The sequence below is a fragment of the Ornithodoros turicata genome, chromosome 10 (assembly GCF_037126465.1).
Source record: "Ornithodoros turicata isolate Travis chromosome 10, ASM3712646v1, whole genome shotgun sequence".
In the NCBI taxonomy this organism is placed as follows: Eukaryota; Metazoa; Arthropoda; class Arachnida; order Ixodida; family Argasidae; genus Ornithodoros; species Ornithodoros turicata.
This window is the reverse complement of record NC_088210.1, coordinates 3,751,417-3,776,383: the sequence shown is the minus strand read 5'-3', so window position 1 is coordinate 3,776,383 and position 24,967 is coordinate 3,751,417. Positions and strand designations below refer to the sequence as shown.

Genomic DNA, 24,967 nt, shown 5'->3' with positions numbered 1-24,967 from the left:
TATATAGGTCGAGGGAAGTACAAAAAATCAAACAGCCACGAAGTTTTACAGTTGTGGAAGGAAAAAGACGCGGACAACAGATTTTAGGGAAGTTAGAAACACTAGTTCATTTAATGGGCAGAAACTAAAAGTTGAATGAAAAAGAGGGGTCGACGTTTCGACAGTGGCACTGTCTTCGTCAGGACAAAAGATGCGCGGGCGGTTACAGATTGCTTAAATAGGTTTGGTATGTGACGTCATCATTGGTACAAGGCACCCCACAGGCGGTTGTCGGTGAGTCAGGTGCGGGAATATTCCAGAAGGTCAAGTCCGGGTGGTAAGGTGATTCTCCTTTGGTCCCTCTCTATTTTTGTGGAAAAATTCCTGGGTAGGGTGAGTGCTGCTTCGGACCGGCTGCCGCCCGTGCGATGGTCGCAGGTGTCAAATATGCAAATTAATGCAAACCGCCCAAGTACTTAAAAGCACTAATTCTAATTTTTCCTTCAAAATTAATGGTGACTTTGACTGTAATTTATCTAACATCATTTGTGCCAATCAGTGCAACATGTGCTAAGCACAATACGTAGGTCAGAGGAAAACATCATTTCGGATAAGGTTCAACAACCACTGGTCTGACTTTACAAAAAAGCCAAACTTCCCGGTCCCGGCAAAGTGATATATATATATCACTTTGCCGAGATGAAATCAGTTGCGAGGTAGCATATGCTGAAGGACACTCCTTAGGAGGGCATTAGCAAACTCCTAAGACGATGTCTTAATTAACTTTCATTAGCTAACTTTTTAATTATAAAAGGTACGAAGTTGTCCCAATGAGGACTCTTGGTCACTTCGCTCACCTGATACCGGAGCCATTTTCAGAGTAAAAATCCCTTCGATAGATCGTCCGCAAAAAAAAAAAAAAAAAGAAGAAGAAGAAGGATTGTGAAGGAACACAATTTTTTCTTAATTTCATTCATTGGGCATCGCTAGAGACGCCCCTTGCCTTCACCCCCAACGTGAGAGGAGGAAAGAGCACACTATCGCCTCTTGCATGCCGGAAAAAAATTAAAAGAAAACAGAAGATGCAACCCAAAATAAGGGCAGTTCGGATAGAGTCACCCGATACATTTGCTTTTGTTTTTTTTCCATCAGTTAAAGCTCATCATGGTCATGAAGCGATGCAGGAGGTGGCACTGTGCTCCTAAACTTTGTCACATTGGGGCTGAAGAGGCGTCTTCGAAGACCCGCAATGAACAAAATAAGGGAAAAAAAAAAAGATGTTCCTTCAGGAATTTTTCTTACAGACGATCTATCGAACGGATTTTTGTTCTGAAAACGGCTCCCGTATCAGGTGCCCGAAGGGACTAGATGTTAATATATTAATTATTGAAAGTTAATACGGACATTGCCTTAGGGGTTTGCTAATGCCTTTCTTTTGTCTTAATAAACATATACCCTCCCCTTCCTCCTAAGGAGTGCCCTTCAGCATATGCTTATATTGCAAGTGATTTCATTTCCGAAAAAGCGATATATATATATATTAATATGCTAGTATTGACCTGGGACACCCTGTATATGTACGTATATAAATAGTGTTTGCCTTGAGACGACACACATATTTGTCATCTGTGAGATGGCAGGTGTCAAAGAAAGGCACAAGATAGCCAGTCATACCACTTTCCTGTCCATCCGTGTGGTGCGAGCGATCAGCATACGCAAACCACAGGCAGTAACGTTTCATCGGATATTCGAACACGATAACGGCACCAGCTTGTTTTCGTCGCTCCGAGTCAAGTGATCACTATGGATGTCTTGTACACCGTGAACGAGAAGAACGACTTCCGGTTCCATCGTGGACGTCGTGGCAGGAACGTGACACGTGTGAACGATACCAGAAGCGAGCAAGAGGGCCCACAGCAACACCTGCTCGACACGACGAATATGTTTCTGAACGTCTCTGAACACAGCGTTGCGCAAGCTCAACTGCAACACCGAGTGTCGGCACGCATTCATTCAACATCAGAACAGTCATGTGATGTCGTGTCACCTGCAGTTCATATTAACGTCAAAGTAACGGCTAAGCGCTCAAAACCGTTCAAAAGGCAGTTTCTGCTGGCAAAGTCGCCCGACATCAATGACGCATTGCTTGTGCACAGAACGAAGCCAGCCGCAAACGGAAACTCACCTGCGGGGTTGCTTATGTGTCGGCGTTCTCAGGTAAAATCCGCCTCCGAGAAGCTCATCGATTCCGTCTTGGCCACACTTGTGATAGTACCGGAAAGGCACGTGGAAGAACAACGAGTGCGAGCGGAGCACTACGATCGGCGACACAGAGCAACATTCCGCAGACCTCTTGGCCGTCGAAGAGCCGTGCGGATTTTCATGCGTGCCGCCACATACGGAACTATAATTTTGGATAATGTCAGGGAAATTATTAAGGATGTCCCGGGACTGCGCCGACGGGAAAGTAAGGAGAGGGCAAATTGGGATACAGGCTGCACAAAGTCCAGAAACAGACAGGCCAGTGCTGTTATCAATAAGACGGCGTTTCTTCACGTCCACCATCGCATCGAAGTGTCGGAGAAAGCGCTCACCGATCATGGCGTCAGAGACGTTAGCTGTGATAAAGATCCTTGGGAACTTATCCACGCGGCCATGTTCAGGGTGAAGGAGCGCTCACCGAAATATTTGATTGGGGATTTGATATGATTGTCCAAAGTATAGGGTGGAATGATACTGACTTCACCGCCAGTTTCGATGGTTGGCGGTGTCGTTCACGTAAAAGAGGCAGCTGTTTTCATGCCCAGCGACTTCGGCCACGTCCAGTCGCCGGCTGCCCGTCAGTCTGTCCCATAGAGATGTATACAGTCCAAACCGAAAAGCCAGGGGTGATGTCACTCGCGTGGCCCCCAACCTCGGCTTCACTTCTCGGCGTAATAGGCCTCCTGCTCTCTTTCCTTCCTCCATGCATTGCTCCATAAATGTTCAAGGTTGTGGCATGCCGTACACGTGCCCGCCTTCATGGGTAACTGGTGCACATTGATGTTATATTGGTGACATGGTGGTGGTCGTCCTCCATCTAGCTGCTTTCGTGCTGTCATTCATATCTTTGCAGATGTTATGAAGAATGCAGCAGGTACTAATTATTATGCCACAGTTCTCGAAGTCGGATTCAAATTCCCTTATCAGTGACTCGAACTCGCACGCGCGTTGGACCTCACAGCTAAGCAAAACTCCCGGTATACCGGATTCAGAGGATACCTGCTGCAACCGAAAACAGTTCTGTCTTCTGCTCACGATGATGAGCGATACAAAGCAGCTGCCACTAGAGCACTATAAAAACGAGTTTTAGAGTACCGCCAGCTGCTTGGCTTGACTTGACTTGTCTTCACCTCACCTCACGTAACTAGGCAACGCCACCATTTCCCTTCCACGCCAATATGGCCCGCTGCGTTAACGCTCTACGGCAATATAAACTCGCGTGAGAAACTACTGTCCGTACAGATATACGGATCTGGACAATTACAAAGCGAAAAAGTTTTCCTAGGTAGCAATAATATAATCTCAGTTATACAATAAGTTGATTGAAAAACACAGACGTCAGGCTGTAGCGTCTTAATTAAAAGTGCTAGTGATCAACCGCAGCATTAACATATATCAAATGAATAAATAATTGGAAGGGACATGGCGCATCACGGTCACGTGGGTGGATTCGGCCAATAGGCATCGCGGCGGCGAGGGAAAAGGCTGGCGGTACTCTGAACCCTGTTTTTCTAGTGCTCTAACTGCCACTGCCTTTCGCAATGGAAGAGACTTCGTCAGGTTCCTGTCGCTCCCACCCATTCTTTGGTAAACGCCTACCAAGTGGCTGAAATTCTTCAGGGTGTTCGGGCACCCTCGTCGCCGTCGTTCGGGCCTCGTGGCCGTCGGTGGTTTTGTAGTTGCTTGTCCCAGGAAGCTGCCGTCAGAATTTTCTCCTGGCACCGTGCTCGGTTCCCCTTTCGTAATTAATGTCCTATCGCCCTGCGAACAGCAACTGTGTTCTCACCAGCCGTGACTGGAAGTAGGAGAGATACAGAAAAACATTCCTGCCCCTCTGTCGCACCCCACAGCTTTTGACAATTCCCTTGAGGATATCGCTTGTCCAACAGATCGTACGGAATACAGAGACGGCAGAGCATTTGCTCAAAATGTGTAAAACACAGTGAGGACAATGATATTTAGAAAGAAAGGCAAGCTTGATAAATGTGGGTCAGACAAAAGCATGGCGACGCCCAAAAGCTGAGGACTTCGTCCGAAACGGTGTTGAAAACATAGTTCGTAAACAACAACTTTATTTTGAGATGGAGAGTGGGGAGGTTCATCGCCAGAGGCGATACTCTACCCCATTGCTGGTGGGGATGTGGGGAATAAAATAATGAGCCCCTTCACAATAACGATCGAAGTCCGATGGTGTTCAGAAATGTCAAAAGAGCTTTGAGCGCAGATCGTTTCTGGGCTGGATTGGGCCAGGGACCAATTCGATAGGGAGAAGGGGGGAGAGTCCAGCTGAGTAACGGACTCGGGGAGCACGGTTCATGAAGGTTGGTAGTGGGGGCAATGAAGAAGAATGTGCTCCAGATCCTCAAGAGCACCACAGTGGCAGCAGGTGGGAGAGTCAACTTGTCTCAAGCGGTAATGCCACTGGGCTGTAAAGGCCACATCGAGTCGCATTCGGTGTATTAATGCAGCATCTTGACCAGAGGTGTTTCGTGGCATGCGGAAAGCGAGCGTTGGATCAACTCGGCTCAACATAGATGGGGGCAGAATGTCAGTTGTCCATTGGCGGGAAGAAAGGGGTGTCACTAGGCGGCGCAGAATGGAACGGCGGTCGCCTCTCAGCAGAACAATACTGGTCCGTTTCCGATGCGAGATTGCTGCTTCTGCGACGCTGTCGGCCTGCTCATTCCCCACGACACCACAATGGACTGGAACCCACTAACTAGCCTGTGGCCTGCTGCGTAGACAGTGTGGAAAGCCATTAACACATCTGTGACGAGGGGTGCGGATGGGCCTCGTGTGCCGGAATTTTCAATAGCTTGAAATGCACATTTGGAATGTGTGAAGACTGCCCATTCCCGCGGGGTAAAATCAGCGATGTGTTGTAGAAAGAAAAGGATGGCATAGAATTCCGCAACTGTTGAGGAGGTTGGATGTGAAAGGCTTCGTCCTTGCACTACGCCTTCGGATGGTATGACGAATGCTGAGGCGGACTTGTTGTTTCGGGATGCGCCATCTGTATATGCTGCCGTAAATGTAGAAAACTTTTGAAACTTTTTGAAATTTGAAAAAGGTAGAAAAGGGCTCGGAGGACTTGAGGGGGGACCTGATCTGTTGTTTCCAGAAGGTGCAGAAGGCTTACGTAAGTCGGCGGTATCGGCAGAGACCAGGGGGCTTCCGGCGGTATAATGCCCTTAGCTATAAAGCCAGTCAGAATCTGGAGTGTCCTCTGCGCTACTCGATAGAAGTCGCTTTCAGGGCGGTATCGAATTTTCCTGACGAGCGGGTGACGCGGAATGTGAGCACGCAAACGTACAAAGTGTCGAGCCGTTTCACGTTCACGTAGAACTTCAACCGTGAGTTGACTAGCTTCAGCCAGGACTTGCCGTTTTTCAGGCATTCTTGGGACTCCGAGGCAGCGACGAAGGCTTCGAGCAAACAGGGACCGAAGGGTATTTAATGATGTTGTTGATATCCTGTGCAGAATAGGAAGGCTGTAAAGCACAGTCGCCCTCACCAACGCCGCGTGAACTGCGAGCAGGGAACGGTGATCACAGCCCCATCCTGAGCCAGAAAGATGTTGAATTGCGGGGAGCCATCGCTACACTTTAGTTTCAAGGTGTTTAATGTGGCGAGCCCAGCGCAAGTCCGAGTCGATTCTTCTTGGCACGAACCCAAAGAGGGAAATTGGTCATAGCTTTGCGTGTGAAAGGGAACTCGACGCACTTTTCGGCTTCGTCGCTTCGTATCGCAGCTCGTCACCGTCATTGTGCCGCTAGCTGGATGACGACACCCTGCCACTGCCAGCAAAGTGATTCTAACGAACCGTCATTTGCGTCCTCTGTGAGACAGACAACGGCGAGCCTAATCGCAAGCACCACCACGTTTGCGTCCTCTTCTTTTTCAATTTCCGCGACGCAGATATGCCGATACTCTCCGGATCGGATGCCTCTTTGCGGCTTCAAAAAATTAGAAATCTTTTCAGTAACAGAAATGTCAGTACTTTCATTGAATGTCATCCTTCTTTTTATCGAATAAAGTTGCCCTTTATGCGCTGACATGAAGGTGGTGGTGGTGGTGATAGGGCTTGCCGTTGTCGGCCTCACACACATGAAGGTGGTTCTACAATTGGCCTATAAATATAAGTTAGCCAATCAGAGATCCCCAAGTGTCGTCTGCTAGATCTGCCGCTCTGCTTCGACGCACATCGCTAGACGCTTGTCGGCTCCTGCGTCTCCAACAAACAAGAGTTCAAAATAATATTTTTTTACTGCCGCCTGGTAAGTTTCATGGAACAGCAGCCGGAGCTCTGCAACATCCGTCAATTCATGCGGGTGGGGGGACCAAAGAAGACAGGAGGAAGAAATGGGAGGACGAAGGTTCCTCCCTAAACTCCCTCGACGGCATAGTTAAGACAGCTGTCGAACCACATCATCTTCACCAATGCCCATATGCGCGAGCTGAGCCATGTTTGAGTTCTCGCAATTCTTACTGGCGATGAATGACGCTAAGATTCCCGTCGTCTGTCACCCTCAGCCCGATGACGGTAACCGAGGAGCGCAGCGACGGTGTGCCAGCAACACCTCTTTAGCTGCACGTGACGGCGGGGGTCACGCGGACACGTTGTTGCTCTGGGAACGTTGACGAGCTGCTCTCACCTGCGAACGCCAGTAACGCACCCCTGGTCATCTCGCCTATCAATCAGTCTCCACTCTTATAAGAAGTACGAAAAAAAGAGGCTCCCCGAGCTCATGACACCTCGACTCTACCAACCTCTCTCCGTCGGCAACGTACTCAGGTAATAGCTGTATCGTTGCTAAGGTAGCTAGTAACGTTTAAGGAGTCTTTGCAGGAAAACTGTACGACCGGTTCGCTGGATTTCTACCCATCTATGTACGAAACAGTATTACTCATCGCACGAGCTACACACAGAGACGTGCGCATGACGTACCCGAATGACCCTTCACGGACAATCCGCGAGTGTTATGCCCACGATGCTCTGCAGATTGACATGGGGGGAGGACGATAACACTTTGGTAACATACTGATAAAACATCCAATTACCCGTATTAAAGGACTTTATCTAAAACTATTTCATCCATTACGTTAAAGCAGATGAAAAGGTATGTGTGTCTGTGTGTGTTGCGGGTCTTTCCCGTGGGTATGCAACTATGTGCTTTTTAGTTGTTTTTGGTTACATATAACAATTAGCTTCGCATCTGCTCGGGTTTCAAGAAGGCCCCCTAGTGACGCATCCCACCTAATTAAGTCAATCTTCAAGCGGCCGATTTGCAATGCAGAATATCAATACAATATATAATGCATTACCAGGTGTACGAGTTTGCCAGCTTCAAGTAATGCAGCGAACAATCCACCCTGCATGGTCGCAGTGACGTATTTGCAGAGCTGTAATGAAAGAAGGCGTCTCTCAGAATACGTGACCTTTGCTAACAACAATGTCCCGTCACAATACACAAAACAACGTGATAAAAACCGAATGATAAATTGTATTATGACTCGAAACCCGGGAAAACGCATTGGCGATGTGTGACAGCTACAACAGTTGAGACCATGGGCGTGCCGAGATGGGGGCAAGGTGGGCCGTGCTCCGGAGGGATCCAGGATTTTTTCTAACGCGGGGTCCAGCCATGGACAGCATGCTAGACACACGACCTGGGTTAACTAAACACTTTGTGAAGACAGAAATTGAGGAGGGGATCAGGACATCCGGTCACTTCGTCTATATCCGCTCCTGACCGTCTACCGCGTCTGGAGCTTCAAGGTCACCTGTGAAAATTGTGCATAGACACTTGATTTATAGGAAGTCATAGCAATGTGAACCTCTGAACATCCGCGCAGTCCGGTTAATGGGACGAGACTATATCATGAGCTCCACCCACTTTTGGGCTCTCTGGCCAATCACGAGCCAAAACACACCTATCGTCCCTACCTCGTCTCGGGTTTTCAAGTCCAAAATACAGTTCGTTATTAATCCCAGACTATCCAAGCAATACAGGGTGTCAGGTGAGAAAGTGTCGTTCAATTTCTAAAAATAGGTTTTACTTGAAATTACTTGGAATAAATACACAGAGACTTTTGCCACAGATTGAGGCCGTTTGTATTCGCGTGACGCATTAATTAAGCTAATTTTGCTAATTGAACTCGAAAATTAGGCAAGCAAAGGTAACGTTTTTTCTTGATGAATTCGGAAGACAATGATCATAGCTCACTATCCCACTCGAAATCACGTTTTTTCTTTTTTTTTTTTTTTCAGAGGGTACCTGAAAAAAATTGACAGTCGCAAAGCCGTCCCCGTGCGAGGCGCGCTCGCTGATATCCCTGTTTGCGGAACTTTTCGCTTCATCCAAATACCCTCCCTTCTACGCGAGCAAGGGCACAATCACGTCTTCCGCCCTTATCAACGTGCATGCTTGCAATTCCCAGCCACTGATAACGTCGGTTACCGCGGTAATGCCCTCGATCAAGAGTGGCTGTTTCCACTTTGTCTCGATAAAGCGAGAGCCAACGCTTACGGAAACCCAAATCTCATCGAGCACGCCTTGCCAAGTAACGTTCTGCCCCCCTATCAAATGTCTTCAGAAATCTTCAGGAGACACCAGAGATTTCAATTGGAATAGTGTGCTATGGCCATCGGCTTCCGAAATCGCCAAGAAAAACGTTACCTTTGGTTACCTAATTTTAGAGTTCAATTGGGGAAAACGGCCTCAATATGTGGCAAAAGTGCTTGTGTTTGTATTCCAAGTAGTTTCATAAATTTTCTTAAGTAAAGCTTATTTTTAGAAATTCAACGACACTTTCTCACCGGACACCCTGTATATTACTTGTATTCACTGGGCACCGACATTTTCGGGAAATTGGATTGGATCAGATTGAATTCAGTGTATTCATTGTATTCAGTGTCGACGTGCCAACATAATGATCTTGCGTCCAGATTTATCGGCCCCATCCGCTGTTTCTTTTTTCTTTTTCTTTTTTCCCTATTTGCTTGCGATCGTTGTCTTTATAGGTGTAACCATGACCGCCAAGCATATATTCTTTTCACTTAAACATCAACGGCGGAACATAATTTGAATGTGATTTGTAACATAACTGCAACACAATGTACACTTTTGCTATAAGATTCAAGGAATTTGTTAAAATTTTTGTTATGAAATCATCGCTTCGCCGTTCCAAGCCACACCGTCGTTTTCAGGAAAGTTTTGGTGTCACGGCACTGCTCCCCCCACTTCCCTTCCTGCGTGTCCTTTATTAGCGTCTTTGAAAAATCTCCTGGGAACGCCATTGGTTGACGTTTCCGCACCGGAAGACAGAGCGTTTGAGGTATGTGTTGCCCTATTCAGGGAGGTACATCGCGAATAAATGCAATGTTTGGAAGCACCGTTCAGTTCGGTCACGGTGTTTGACAGGCTTATATATCAAAGGTTCTGACAAAGTACCAACAGCACATGACGAGCTGTTGGAATCTACACTTATACATGAAAATAAGGATGAAGAGGAAACCGGCCATTTATATGTATGTGGTTGTCTTACCCCAATGTAGCTGTCATTGCGCTTGGAAATGAGACCAAATTTGTTTCAGTTTAACGTTGACGAAAGCTATAGAGGACGGCCACATTGTGTAGTATGAACATGCTAAACACTGCCTACAGTGGCATTCTGCCAAACAGTGGTCTAACGACATACACATAAACTTAGACAAGAATGTCGAAACTGATGCTTTATTTCTGAACTTCAGTAAAGCTTTCGACCGTGTTCCCCATCAAAGGTTATTTGTGAAATTGTCTCAACTTAACTTAGATCCCCTGGTATTTTCCTGGCTGCGCGGTATCCTGTCCTCCAGGTACCAACGAGTTGTAGTCAACGACTGCCTCTCTCTTCCCGCCCCCGTACTCAGCGGAATCCCTGAAGGTTCCGTTTTAGGCCCTTTGCTTTTTGTAATTTTTCTCAACGACCTCCCGGTATCCTTAACTTCTCAGATTCGGTTGTTTGCAGATAACTGCGTTGTTTACCGCACACTATCTGACAGTGATGACACTTGTGCATTACAATCTGATCTTGACCAGATTGCCTCTTGGTGTTCGACCTGGTGCATGACCCTAAATATAGACAAATGTAAGCAAGTACACTTCTCTCCACGCAAAGCTCCTACAGTTAATACTTACACACTAAAGAGTTTTAGCAGACCGTCAATAACGTGGCTGGCGTCTCAACGTATCAACAGGAACCAATCAGTGGATAAGATTCTGAGTCACGCACGAGTGCGATTGGTTCCAATAGAGACGATAACTTTATCGACCGTATACAAAAAAAAAACAAAAAAAAACTATTATCAGGACTACCTTTGGAATCAGTCTAATTCATAAAATAACTTGGTGTCATTATCTCTTCCGGCCTTTCTTCGAAGGCCCATATCAACAAGATAATATTGGACGCCAATCGCTCTCTAGGCCTTTTACGTAATTCTCTTTCTCTGGCTCCGCCAAAATTAAAGCGCCTGGCCTACACTACGCTTGTACGTCCATGGCTGGAACACGCGTCTGCAATCTAGGACCCGCACCTATCCTCTCCTGTTACCTCCATCGAAGGCATTCAAAATAGGGCTGCCCGCTTCATTTGCACTAATTAATCGCGCTTCACGAGTGTCTTATCCCACAAATCTTCTGTAGAACTTCCACTTTTGTCTAAGAGGCGTCAGATTTCCCGGCTGTTGTTATTCCATAAAATATATTATTCTAATCACCTTCTTAAATCATGTCTTGTACTTGCACCTGACCCGCCGAACAGATCATCTATTTAAGGTTGGATGTTATCGTTGCAAAGCTACCACCTTTCTTTCTTCTTACTTACCGAAAACCATCAAAGACTGGAATCAGCTACTTTCTCACATTGTATCCATCAGTTCTAGATCTCACTTTCAATCTGCCATTACAGAGTTCTTTTTAGTTTGATTGTACACATTTCAGTTTGACTGTACATGTATGTTTTTATATTTTGACTATGTATGCTTCTTACGCAGAAGTGCTCTCTGCCTGCTTTGTTGTCTTTTCTTCTTGTTGGATTTCCGTGTTGTTCCATGCCCTCCCCCTGATATAATGCCCCATAGGGCGCCTTCAGGTGCAATAAAACGAAATCAAATGAAATGATGACAAGACTCAATACCTCCCGAGACTTTTGAGATATGCTACATTGCCGCACAGCCTCTTCAACCAACTATTAATGAAACCTCCCCCTATGTTCCTCGGTTGTGAGCGACGTGACCCTCTAATGAAATCATAGACAGACACTTGCATGCACAATTTTCTTGAATATTTTTAGTATTGGCATAGTATTTAGTACGATTATATTGGTAAATTACTGCCCACATTTACTTTCTTTCATCCCCAAGTAGTATGAAGTTCCACATGAAACACATTGTAATTTTCACTTAAAGAACACAATATCACAGTATTGCCACGTATCATCTTTGAAGCGACCACATGGAACAGCGGCAGCGGGTGGAGAGGCGTCCAGCGACGGGCTGACATCCACGACACGCCGCGCTGTAGCGAGCGATCCTTCCAGAAGCATCTGTCCCAAGCAGCACAATGTACTGAAAGTCGAGTGCAATAGGGGTGGACGGGTAGGTGGAATGCCTTGAACAGACTTGTGAAACTAAAGAACATTGATAAGACACATACCATCCACCCCTATTGCACCTGACTTTCAGTACATTGTGCTGCTTGGGGTTCCTTTGCTCGCATCAATCTCATGGACTGATCGACGACCTTGGAGAAGCTTCTCTACACTCTTAAAAACGACGTTCTCGCCCCTGATTTGCTGAAAACGGCAGGAGGAGCCTATTTTGTGCCGTGCATATAATGGCACAAAATAGGCTCCTCCTGACGTTTTCAGCAAATCAGGGGCGAGAACGTTGTCATTCGGGATGATGGTTGGCTAGGCCTATTTTGTGCCGTGCATAATGGAACAAAATAGGCTCCTCCTGCCGTTTTCAGCAAATCAGGGGCGAGAACGTTGTCATTCGGGATGATGGTTGGCTAGGAGCGTGCTATGTGGTGAAGTTCATTTCAGACATATGTCGGCACAGTTCCCTTAGAAGTCGGGCCAGGTCGCACATTCCCTCAGGGCGTCAGTCGTGACGTTGCCCACATACGTGAGGCCGACAACGGCAAGCCCTTTCACCATCACCACCACCATCATTTCTAAGAGCGTACTTCCTCTTCTTCGTCAACGCGCACTTTCTACAATGTGCGCCCCTGTTTATAAAAGCGTGTGACCTCCCAGCCGGAGCATTATTTACCTTAGTTCTGTCTAAGAGCTACCGCTGTTGTGTTAGCCAGCTAAGCAGCTAGAATAAAGCGCTCGCCGATTATTCGCCGTCTCGCTCGTCTGTTTTCATCCGTGACATTTCATAATGGCAAATATTTTTGCATATGGTAGCCCGAGTAAATTTTAGGCTGTCACATTTCTTTTTCATTTAGATTGATGTTACAATTTCTGTATTCAGTCTGATATTTTTTAAACGAAAACTACATGCAATGCCGCTCCTCCAATTTTGAGCCGAGCTCCCGCCTTATATTTTGCACAAAACAGCAAACAAATCAGGTTTTCCTGTGTAAGCGAAGCTTACACAGGAAAGCCAACTTACGGGACGGGAGCTGCGACCGGTAGAAATCGGGTTAAACCCGACTGCCTGCTGGGTCGTTCGGGGGATAAATTCGGGCCAAATCGGGTTCAACCTGAAAACGTCCGGCTCTAAGTATGCTTAGTACTTGTCGCAGAGACAGTAACCGTGAAAAGGTGGAAACACAGGGCATGCTCCACCCGCCTTGTGAAGTCGGTAACCGAAGCACATCTCTCGCAACAAGCTCCGTCTTCCCACCCCAGAAGCAAGAGTGACAGAGTGTTGTTAGGTTCGTGCAGAAAAGCCTCGGGGATGACTAATCATCGTTATGTACCACGTCTTGGCGCAGAATACTGGTTTGATAAGGTACGCTTTTTCTTGTAGCCATAGCTGGAAATTCCACGCAATCGTTAGCTGTTGTTCTGCTTTCTTGAACAAGCTTTCCCAGTTATGTGGCGAAACACTTTTGTTGTCAAACACAACTCCCAAGGTGCGCATACCCTGAACGCTCTGAAGTCCGTCCGTCAGGAAGCGTACCCAGTACCTCCCCAAGCTGAAGTGCCTTGCTCTTCTGATGATTGAGTAGAGCTCCCGAACATATCGGGTACTCGCCGAATTCGCGGAAGACATGAAATAGGCTATCGGCGTCCCTCAGTTACAGAGTGGTGTCTTCCGTATGCCGCTGCGGCCTTCGTCCCCGGCTGTGGAAGTCCCCTTATCTGTCGATTGGCGTTCAATATACGCAGCAGCGGGTCAATGCAAAGCACAAAAATCATGGGTGACAAGGGACATCCGTGTCTTACCCCCTTCGATACAGCAAGCTCTCTGGTACGTATACCATTCAAGAGCAAATCACTCACCAAGTCGGCGTACAAATGGGACATAATACTTATAAACTGTTGTGCAAAACCAAAGCTTCCAAGTACCGCTAACAAATAAGTGTGCTCAACCATATCGAACGCCTTCTTCTGGTCCAAAGAGACGACCAAGCCTGAAATGAGGCGGCTGTTCGTAAACTCTATTAAGTCACGTGTCAGCAAGAGCGAGGAAAAAATGTTCCTACCCACCACTGACAGGGTTTGGTATGGGGACACAACATAGGGAAATCTATCTTCAACCTTTCAACCTTCTAGCTAACAGGGAAGCGAGTATTTTATAATCGCCATTCAATAAAGTGATGGGTCGCCATTCTTGTGGGTTACCAATGTCGGCTTGGTCCTCCTTTGGGATCAAAACAATTCTGCCCTTGCAAAGAGATGGTGGCACATTCCGAACTACAAGAAACTGGTTAATTAGGTTAACCAGCTTGCGACTAAGTGCAGGGAAGAAACACTGATAAAACTGAACTGGGAGCCCGTCACAACACGGCGAGGAAGATGCCTTCATGCCTTGAAGTACTATCCGCACCTCCTCTGTAGTGGCCGCTTTAAGCAGCCCTTCATTACATTTTTCGGGAACTTGGGGTAAGTTAGACAGAAATCGAGCTTAGCTGCGTTTGAAATTCTTCCGTGTGGTTACTAACCCCCGAGAGAAGAGATTCTCGAAAAAGCTGACAAATGTGTCCTTAATGTCAGCAGGGGACTGTGACACCTGCCCGTTGAGTTTACGAGCCTGAGTTACATGCAAGCTGGAACTTCCTGCAATTTCCCCGTTGCGAATGTACCGCAACAGCTCCGGGGTTCCGATTGCTGTGTTCCTGCTACAAACAACTGCGTCAGTTCGGGATAATAGCCTTAATACTCGGTAATAGCGTTTCGCTGTAACTCGAGATAATCCTGCATAACAAGGGTCGCTGACCCTCCCCTTTTGACGATTTTCATTTTCTGCCAGATGTTTCTTAACTGGATCGTGTCCTTAATTTTCTTTCACTCTCCCTCATCGATCTGATTTCGCCACATTTCTTATTCTTTAGTATATCCCAACTTATCTTTCCTTGACCTGAATCGATCAACGATTCATTTTACCTTTATGTGTACCTCAGGCATCAGGCTATCCTCGCGAAGCAGACCAACATGAAGACGCCCGTTAAATGCCCGCCGTTATCTTTCTTGGGTAGAGCTTAACAGTGAAGGGAGGTGATCGGAGGTGCTCCTTAAGTTAGCTGGAAAGTGTAAAACTTCACAGTCCACTATTCTACAGTGTGCATGTGCTTAAAAATAAAACCGATCTAGGCGCGTGAAAGACTGTGAAAGGCAGTGACCAGGTGTACTGGAACCTGTTCCATTGCAAGCATAGCAGCCATCCTTAAAAGTGTACTGTTCGATTATACATTTCAGTTCCCTGGACTTGCATGTTCTCCTCCCTAACCCAGGGCCTCTTGCATCCCTGCCCGGATTGAGGACACCATTAACATCTCCAACGAAACAGGTGGCATGCGAATCGAACATGAAGACATCTACATCACGTCAAAAGGGGTTACTGGCATTTTTTTAGCGAGGGCGTAAACATTGGTGAAGCCATATCTTGAGCCGAAAATAGTGGAATCTAAACAGACAAATCGCCCGTTAACATCATCTCGCACAAAGTTATTGGAAAACAAAGTGACCCGAAAAAAGAATCATTCCAACGCCTTCACATTTGGCTGTTCCGAGTGAAAAGTAACATTCTACACCAAAACGAGACTTGAATTCCGCAACATCTTTCACAGAACGAAAATTGGTTTCTTGCAGAGGCAACAGATCGTAACTAACAGATCTAGCCCCATGCAACATATCGATCTGCTTATGGACGTTACGAAACCCTCTAACATTTAGCGTAATTATGCGAAGACTCATAATAATAAGAATAATGAGACACTTAGTCCATGTTCGAGTCCGATTCAGATTCATTGTCAAGTGCTGAACTAGCAACAACTTCGATCACTTTTGTACGCTTACTTGACATGGTCCCAAGTTGTTCCGTCGCGTGTGACCACTCGAAGACAATTGTCGTTTGGATTCCTCTCGATTGTGTTCATCTTCGCTTCCCACTGCTGTCGATGCAGCCTGACGGCGGGGAACTGTGGCCTTTGATGAAATCCGAGTTGGAACTGATGTTGCCAACCGCTTCGGGAGAGGGTGCACGGCCTCCACTGCGGGCTGGTCTACACGGGTGAGGCAAGCCTCTTCCGAGGACGAGGACTCGCTTGCGCTCGATGTCTCCATAACTGATGTTTCGACTTTATCTTCGCATGTGTTCCGCTCCTTGGATATCGCAGGAGGTGAAGTGGCATCTTCGAAAACAGGTGACCCCGTGTTCAGAACGACATTCGACTCAAAGGTAACCTGGGTGTCGTGGACTCCTTCTGCTGCTCCTGGTCCCAGTGCCGGCGGAGACGATGGTAGCGGCGGAAAATCCTGCAATCTACACACTCACAGCCTCCGAGTACGCCTTACGCTTGGTGCAGTGGTGCACCGACGCGTGGGCGGCACCGCACCGTCGGCATGGGGAACGAGAGCCCTCTCCAGCGTGACCAAACACCAAGCAACGGTCACAGAATGGTGTGGTGCACGATTCCTTATAGTGACCTTCCTACTTGCATCTCCTGCAGACCCTCTTAATGCCTCAGTAACTAAAGGTGACGCGGTGTCCGTTTACCCGCAGGAAGATGGGAAGTTGGGAACTGGGGAACATTTCCATCTTCACGGTTCTGTCGCCAGTTCTTACGGTAGGTCGGTCCTTATACATGACGAAGTTGATGCACCCATGTGTTCCTTTCATTTCTACGTTTGCTTCTTTACAACTCGCAGGCTCGAACGAAGCGTGGCACACAAGTGTAAGAATACAACGCGGAAACGTTCTTATGCACGTGCACACTTAATTTGAGTCGCAACACTATAGAGCATGTTTATTTTTATCCATTACACATTTTTTTATAAACACTCAATCCGACGTCGTTTTTGCAATTGAGATGTACGTCCGTGCGGTCATCCTCTCGTAGAAAGAATGCCACCAGAAGATGACTAATTATCTTATGTCAATTGTGATTCAACTGACAAATTACTTCAATAATGATCTATTTACTTAGGGGATTCTATTCACAAGTGAGATAACAGAATTAGAGACTATCTTCGTTGAAAGCTATTCCAAGTCGACTAAATCATGACATACGTGCGTGCGTTAAAGTATCCAACCCCGAGTTCAAATATGGAAATATGCCGAAACCGAAACCACCAGCAACCGCAGGGAGGGAAAGCTGTCATTTCACGTCAGAGGGCCAGGTCATTTTGAGCAACGGTGATGACAGGAGTAAGTGACGATCAGCTCTATGATAGCTCAGCGATACATGAGGCGTTCTTGAGGCAAGCCTTTTCGGTTGCAGCTCACTTGCGTGTGCGTACCGAAATTCAGGGATGGATATTTAACGGACGGCACGCGCTCTTTTCTGGATTTTTGCACTTTTCGAACGCCGAAGGAGCGACAGGGAATCCTTTTCTTTCTTTTTTTCTTAATAAACATATCCCCCCCCCCCCCACACGTGAAAGGGTCAACCACTTTGGACCAATGGAGTTGATTGGTGCGTGAACTAATCTATTGTTTAGATAGACCCAGGTGAGGCGAAGGTGGCTTCACTTCTGCGCTCGAAAAGTACGTAGTTCATATTTCGGCTCATTGCATAGCTACACTCAGCGACAGATATATCACCGTTCGTGTACGTTCAACGGTTTTTTAAACATAGAATAGCTTTCTACGAAGAATCTCCCATACGGCTGCATCGCGTTTGCGCAAAATGCCATAATTGATGCCATAATTGAAGAGTTAATTAATGAATTTTAGCTAATAACTGATCCTGTACTTACATACTTTCGATGACAGATTGTACGCCTTGCCACATAACTCAACTGCAAAAACGGCATCTATTTTGCTCTGCTAGCTTTTTTTTAAATAAAAATTCCATAATGAATACAAACAACAACAACAACAAAAGTGTATGGTCTACGTCACCCTAACTGGTTGATGTCGTAGAGATTGCTGTACGAGCCGCAGAAAATATCGGCAACGAAGATACGGTCTAAAATTTTTGTGCGCGCTCTGAGTGCTAGACGTACTTCACGTTGACCGTATCTAACCGTACAAACACTTATACAACTGCAGTCATAAGTATACTCACGTTGTTAAGAGGAGTGCAGACTGTGTAGTTCTGTAACATGAACAAGAATTACGGTACGTCCATGACGACTGCGTCTTTATACTTGGACTAGTCTCAGAGAGAAACAATCCACTTTCAATCAATGTATGCTACTTCGGTTACTGTGGATGACGACATATTGTTGTACGGAATCTTGTGTCTAGCAAATGTCAGTACAAACAAACATCATAAAGGGAACTGTCCCATCTCAGCAAAACAATTTTGCTATTTCTCATGATTCAATATAACGAAAGCATGCGCTACAAGTGCGCACCCCACATCAATATGCAGAGTGTATACTATGATAGTAACGGAAATCTCCAACCAAGTTACAGGACGTCCTGTAACTTGGTTGGAGATTTCCGTTACTATCATAGTTCTCACCCAACCAGACACACTTGTGTCGAATATGTTCACTTTCAGAGTGTATACCGTATTGCAGTGCATGCGTTTTTCTTTTTCTTCCTCTTTTAGTTTCTTTGCATTAGGTGGTGGTGGTGGTGATAGGGCTTGCCATTGTCGGCCTCACGTATGTGGGCAACGTCACGACTGACGCCCTGGGGGAATGTGCGTCCTGGGCCGACTTCTAAGGGAACTGTGCCGACATATGTCTGAAAGCGTCTGAGGTTTCTTTGCGTTAGATTCGTAGATGCCAAATTGACGGCCAATCACTCGCCCTTCGGAATCCTTAGTGCAACAAGCCGCAGTTGGCCTGCAAAGCGATTCGCTTTGCACGTTATTCTTCAACCTATCCGAAATAGGCTATAGAACAACTCGTTTGTCCCTCGCTTCGTCCTCCCGGGCCGTCCTCATTTACCATTAGTTTCTGATGCCGCCGTCGTGTTCTATCGAATCGCTCGAAATGGCTGTTCTGGTAATTTCTTCCAGATGGGGAGCCTTGATGGCACGCCGTCCCGTCGCCTTTCAAGGAGAATGTCATCTGTCTTTCATTACCTCCCCTCCCCCCGAGCATCGCGCGAGCCTATACGGCCTCACATCACTATGTCATTGCGTATACTAGGTAATTCCATAGACATTCAGGCTGGTTGCGGTAAAAACTGTCTGATGCCAGAACAACATTTCTCTCGCTTTGCCAAACTTTATGATGTAGTCACCGAATACAGTTTTGAAATTCATTTCGTTAAGTACCGACGTAATAGACGAAATAGCGATAGACGGCCAACTGGTGTCCGAACCGACGGTCGTTTGAATGTAATTTCCAATCTTACTTCGAATCGATCATTTTGCGCCACGCCAATATTCGTCCAATATTGGACCCATATGGGCTGCCAAGATTACCAATTACCAATATTTGTCCAATATGAGCTGCCAATAGGGGACAATCTGGGGAATGCAACCAGGCTCCATATTGGACCAATATGGGCTGCCCATACTGGCAAGCCCATTTTGCCCATATTGCGCCAATATTTTCATGATAACGCCAACGGAGAGTTTGTTTAATAAGAAAGATTTATCTGGTTTAATACCCACCACAGATATTACTTCTCTCTTCATTTTGCTTTTTTTCATTTCTGCAGATCTTCTTATTGATCCATGTTGCATAGCATTACAAAAACAACACCGCATCTCCGAAAAAACGAACAACAGGTGCCATGCCCGTCTTGCTGAAGTACCCAGGCAGTCGCAGTAACCACCAATTCCAAACATCCCTAGGAACCTTAATTGGGATCGCAATAGTGTATGCACCAAAAATTTCCAACCCGCTCCAAGAGTACAAAGGAACGAAACACTTCCGTGACGGTGACTGACATACGCCTCAGCAACCCTGTAGTAACTTGAAAGCTTTTCAGAAGAGCCACCCATTTCTATCAAACTTTTTTTTACTTGATCTGTCGCAATTCCGTTATCCTTAGAGGAACCAGCGACATTTTAGCCCTTAGGAAACGTCCAATCCGACTGTCGCGCATGCGCATCAGTTGTAGGACGCGTGATTTCGCTCAAACGACGATTATCTCAGCCGGTTCGACCGATTGGCCTTGGCATCGCGAAGTAAGATGGCGGCTGCTTCCAGCAAGTGGAATTTGAGTTGATGAGTTGTAGTGAATGTTATAATGGGATTGCCACGTATGTATTTTTAACAATATGCATCATCTGCGGGAAGTTGTTGGATGTAGCGACGGATTGGATTAGGCATTTCACACGCTTCCATGTCCAATCTTGTCATGCTGCTTGGGCATTTGTGCAACACGGGTACGTGCCATTATCTAGATTTTCAGTCAATATGGGGTGTACACGGACAATATGGGGCCCATATTGCCCATATTGGCTCACACTAGGCAATATCCCCCATATTGCCCAGTTTGAGCCAATATGGGGGAAATCTTGGCGGAACCGGTCCCATATTCAATCGACAATCGATCCGTATCGACAATGACCAGCCAATATGTGCCCAATATTGTGTGCTGTTTGGGCTGATCGGTATGACGCTCAGCAGGGGTTCGGGACAGAGTCAACAATGTCTGATATTCTGATATATGTCTGGTAATCAGCCGTTTTTGATTCCGTCCCTAACCCCTACTGAGAATCATTACGATACTTTATCAGGGGAGGGAATTTTTGCAAATGGTATTAAATCATAAACAAAAGATATCCGAGGGCACTGATGGTGCTCCTAACACGTTCTTAGAAATATATACTCAATGAGTGTCGAAGTATCTTTGCATTATCTTTCGTTGTTCCTTGGATTCTGAAAATTCGCCCTTTCGCCTTTTACATGTGTGATCATGTATGAGCATGTATCGTATGAGCATTTTTTTTTTCTGAGGTATTCGACTAAAAAATTTCCATGCCCATCAACGACCAGACATCATTTTGCGAGAAACAGTGCTTTTGTTACTAAAATTCATTTCTGGCCATCTTAATTTTGTTCTTATTCAGATACGTATAAAGATTAAAACGCTGTTAAATAACATACAAATTTTCTTACAATAGTCTTGCATTTCGTCAGGTGTCAACAATAAACAGGAACCAAGACTCAATGGATTATCAGTAGAACCAAGATTGAATAGATCATGAGTTTTGAACTTGCATCAATGCAGCAGAAACAAAGATACCAGCATGTGATGAAATCAGTCTCCCAAATTGAAATCAAGGTCCCAAATAGAGAAGTACGGCTTCATCAATAGTCTCAATGGCCTGAAAGATGCTAGGACCTATATTTCATGAGAACGCAGAAGTATCCATCAGCAAGAAAATTCGTGAAATGAAAAGGAGCCGGGTATGCAACATACTGTTCAGGGGTAGGTTGTTGTAAAAGTTATCTCAGAGTCTTAGTTTACCATTTCAAAACGTTGACATGTCTGCCACCGGTATGTTTGCATCAGAATAATATAGTTGTTGGAAAACATGCATTATGCACTGACTGCTAGGTTTTCCCGTCCATTTTAGTCCAAGTACCATCTGAATTAGTCCAGCTGCCACTTGAAACCATCCGAGCATCATTCAATTTAATCGAGGCGCCATCTGAAAAAATTCAGATGTCATTTGATTTAATCCGGGAGGCATCTTAATTAATCCATGGTGTTTTTAAGCGCTATAACCGTGTATCCATCCCTGTAGAGTATTCTTGTGGAAGGAAAAGTAAACCGAAAAGCTGCTGATGGAACGGCAGTTGTGCCGTGTCTTATTTTGTACATTCGCATGACGCTGAGATATTGGGAGTTGGATCGGGTGTATAACAGAAGACGCCACTGGTGCTGTCGTCTGCTAGAGAATATCTTCTGATTGAACTGCAGGATATTCCGGGCAGTTAGTAGAGCGCGATAAGGCATGACTCGCATAGCAGACGACACCACTGGTGCTGTTGTCCGCTACACAATATCGTCTGTCTGAACTGCAGGATATTCCGCTCAGTTAGAAGAGCGCGAAAACGGATGACTAGCATCGCAGACGACACCACTGGTGCTGTGTCTACTACAGAATATCTTCCCACTGAGCTGGAGGATATTCCACGTGATTACAAGAGTACAGAATGCATAACTCACATAGCAGACGACACCATTGGTCCTGCATATGTCGTCTACTACGGAATAGAGAGAGAGAGAGAAAGGGGGAACTGGTGTACCGAAGAGGGGAGCAAAGAAAGTGTGTGTGTGTGTGGGGGGGGGGTGACGTTTCGAGCTCAAGCACTTCTTCAGACTGGAGGGACGGAATGTGTCGGAATGTAACATTCCGTCCCACTAGTCTGAAGAAGAGCCTTCGCTCAAAACGTCACCCCCCCCCCCCCACACACACACACACACACTTTCTTTGCTCCCCTCTTCGGTACACCAGTTCCCTCCCCGATTTTTCTCTCTGTGTACGTGTACCTGGCAGACCTTTTGGATTTTTGTTCTACTACGGAATATCTTGTGACTAAGCTGTATGGGATGTGCGGGATGTCTTTCCGTGCCCTTCAAACCGCAGAGGATATCATACGGCAGAGTCACAAGGTATTCCTTCGCAGACGACAAGAACACTGGTGTTGTCTGCTATGAGCATCATGCCTTCCGATGTTCTTCGAACCGCATGGAATATCCTGCAGTTCAGTCAGAAGCTATTCTGTAGCCGACGATAGCACCAGTAGTGTCGTCTGCAATGTGAGTGGTGCCTTCTCGTGTTCTTCTAACCACGTGGAATATCTTGCAGTTCAGTCCGGAGATATTCCTTCGCAGACGACAGGAACACTGGTGTAGTCTGCTCTGAGCATCATGCCTTTTCGCATTCTGCTAACCGCGTGGAATATCCTGCAGTTCAGTCGGAAGACATTGTGTAGCAGACGACAGCTCCAGTTGTGTCGTCTGCTACACTTTCGCCCCAGCTCTCAATGTCTCAGCCTCGTGCGAATGTTCCACATAAGACACGGCACAACTTCAGTTCCGTCAGCAGTTGCTTTTGTACTTTTTCTTCCACTAAAATACTGTACAAAGATTTCCCTCATGTGAACACACGGTTATAGTGCTTAAAAACACCACGGATTAATTCAGATGGCACACGGAATAAATTGAATAGCATCTGGATTTTTTTCAGATGGCGAACGGGTTAAATTGAATGGAGCTTGGATTATTTCAGATGGCACCTGGACTAATTCAGATGGCACTTGGACTAAAATGGACGGGAAAACCTGTAGTAACAGTGCCTTTTCGCTCCAGCCAGCGGAAAAATGCCTTCACGACATTGCCTTGACGGAGACCAGGAACGGCATGTTTCCTGCTCAAGAGATGTCGACTCGCTGTCGTCGCTGAAGGACCGAAGTTTGCTTCAAAAGGTCGAAACCCCGTCTGTAGTAGCTGGAGGTTGAGAATCGCTCTTGACTCCCACTTGACGAGGCACATATGTGTAGAATATGTTCACTTCCAACTACTTATTCCCCCCCCCCTCTTGTTCAGCTTCGTGCAAAATAATGTGAACTAAGAATGAATATTGTGTAATGGATGGTATTTAATGAAGCTCCGTAAACACTTTGCTTGCGATGCAAAAACAAAAAAAAGAACATAAATGTATATAATTGGAACTGTCCCTGTCCTTTTGTATACTACGTCCACACTACATCGTCGAAAGCCGGCGAACGCGTGGAACTGCTTCACCGCTTTCGCGACCGTCTCGTCCACACTGTGCTACGAACACCGGGAATGCCAGCACTACCGTCCTCCGCTTCAAAAACTGTTCCATTTCATTCTTCGAACTGCACTCAAGCACCGCACGTGAAGTAGACGAAGGTGTAATACGTATGATGTTTTTGTGACAAATCAAGATAATTCCGAAACGCGTATTTATTGCGTTTTATAAAACAGCCTGAAAAGCGATGCCCGCTGCGAGCAGCAGACGGCATTCGTCTACACATGTCTCCATATACTTCCTCGGCCTTTCTCAGCAGCTGCTATGACGCTGTCTTCATATCTACGTTTCTGCTGCTCCTCTTGCGTTTGCTGTCGTACAACATTTAGCGCTACATTGGAGCCTTCATTATAATTTCGCAAACCAGGCTGCGCATCCGTCATGTTTGTTGTCGACGCCGATGTTCTTCCTTCCCAGCATTCTTGCTCGTAAACTAAACTAAAACTAAAGCAATTTTAACTCTCACGTCGCGTTGTTCGGCGCCTTCGCGGCTTTACAGACTCTCGCTGATTGCTCTGTGGATGTGACATGTTCGTCATTTCTGTCGTCCATCGCGCCTTTCTCGGTGTTCAATGTTGTCGTGTGGACGTAGAAGTATTCCTTCGCAAGGTCAAAACTTATACCGACTAGCCCATCGTCACGCTCTGCTTTCGTGTTCGTCTGGGCTCTGGAGTTCATTGCGGTCAGCCAGGTTCTGCGTCGATTGTTGTCTGTGTAAGCTGGAATGCGAATATTTGTGTTGTTGTTGTTTTTCTTTTTTTTTTCAAGTCACAGAAACGTGAAGAACTCAGTCGGACCCCATTATGGTGGGTGGGGAAGCAATACAAAGATGGCAACGTAACGTATCTTGTTCTCCCTCTTGTTGTGCAATATCTGATATTCATGACTGAAAAGGAGCATTTCACTCATAATTCATACATGAATCTTTCAGTATTTCCGTTGCACGAACCCGAGCTACGTATTAATACAAGTCAGGAAACTATCAAGTGGTAATTCATTCTGCCGCATTCTGAGTGTCTTTCAGCACGGTGGTTCACAACTGGGCTTTTGCACTGCTTGTCTTTCAGGTGCATGAACTTGGTGTGGTCGAGCTCACACGCTTATACACTTGTTATATATTAAATTTTCACAGCTATCCCTATTATATGTAATGACGTCCTTCATGAGTTCAGACAACTGCGATGAGCACAAAGCAGATTTAGGGATTTTTCGGCAGAGCGTTGTAGTGTGGGGGGTCTTGTTTGAAATCTCAAGGCCATGACAAAGCTGTCCTCAACTGGATGAGTTCAGGGCCAACGACAGAAATTACGGGCCCACGGGTTCGGACACAAGCAAGCCCCCTTCTCATGTCTGGATGACAAAGT

General features: G+C 46.2%; 1 protein-coding gene across 1 annotated transcript in view; it reads left to right on the top strand.

The window, feature by feature from the left end:
* Window positions 1–4,578: 4,578 nt before the first annotated feature.
* The window catches only part of LOC135370523 (uncharacterized), a 35,610-nt gene continuing 15,221 nt past the window's right edge, over window positions 4,579–24,967 (top strand). Inside the window, exon 1 of the mRNA XM_064604299.1 lies at window positions 4,579–4,627. Within this exon, the coding sequence (XP_064460369.1) occupies window positions 4,579–4,627 (49 nt within the window). The remainder of the gene's footprint in view (window positions 4,628–24,967) is intronic.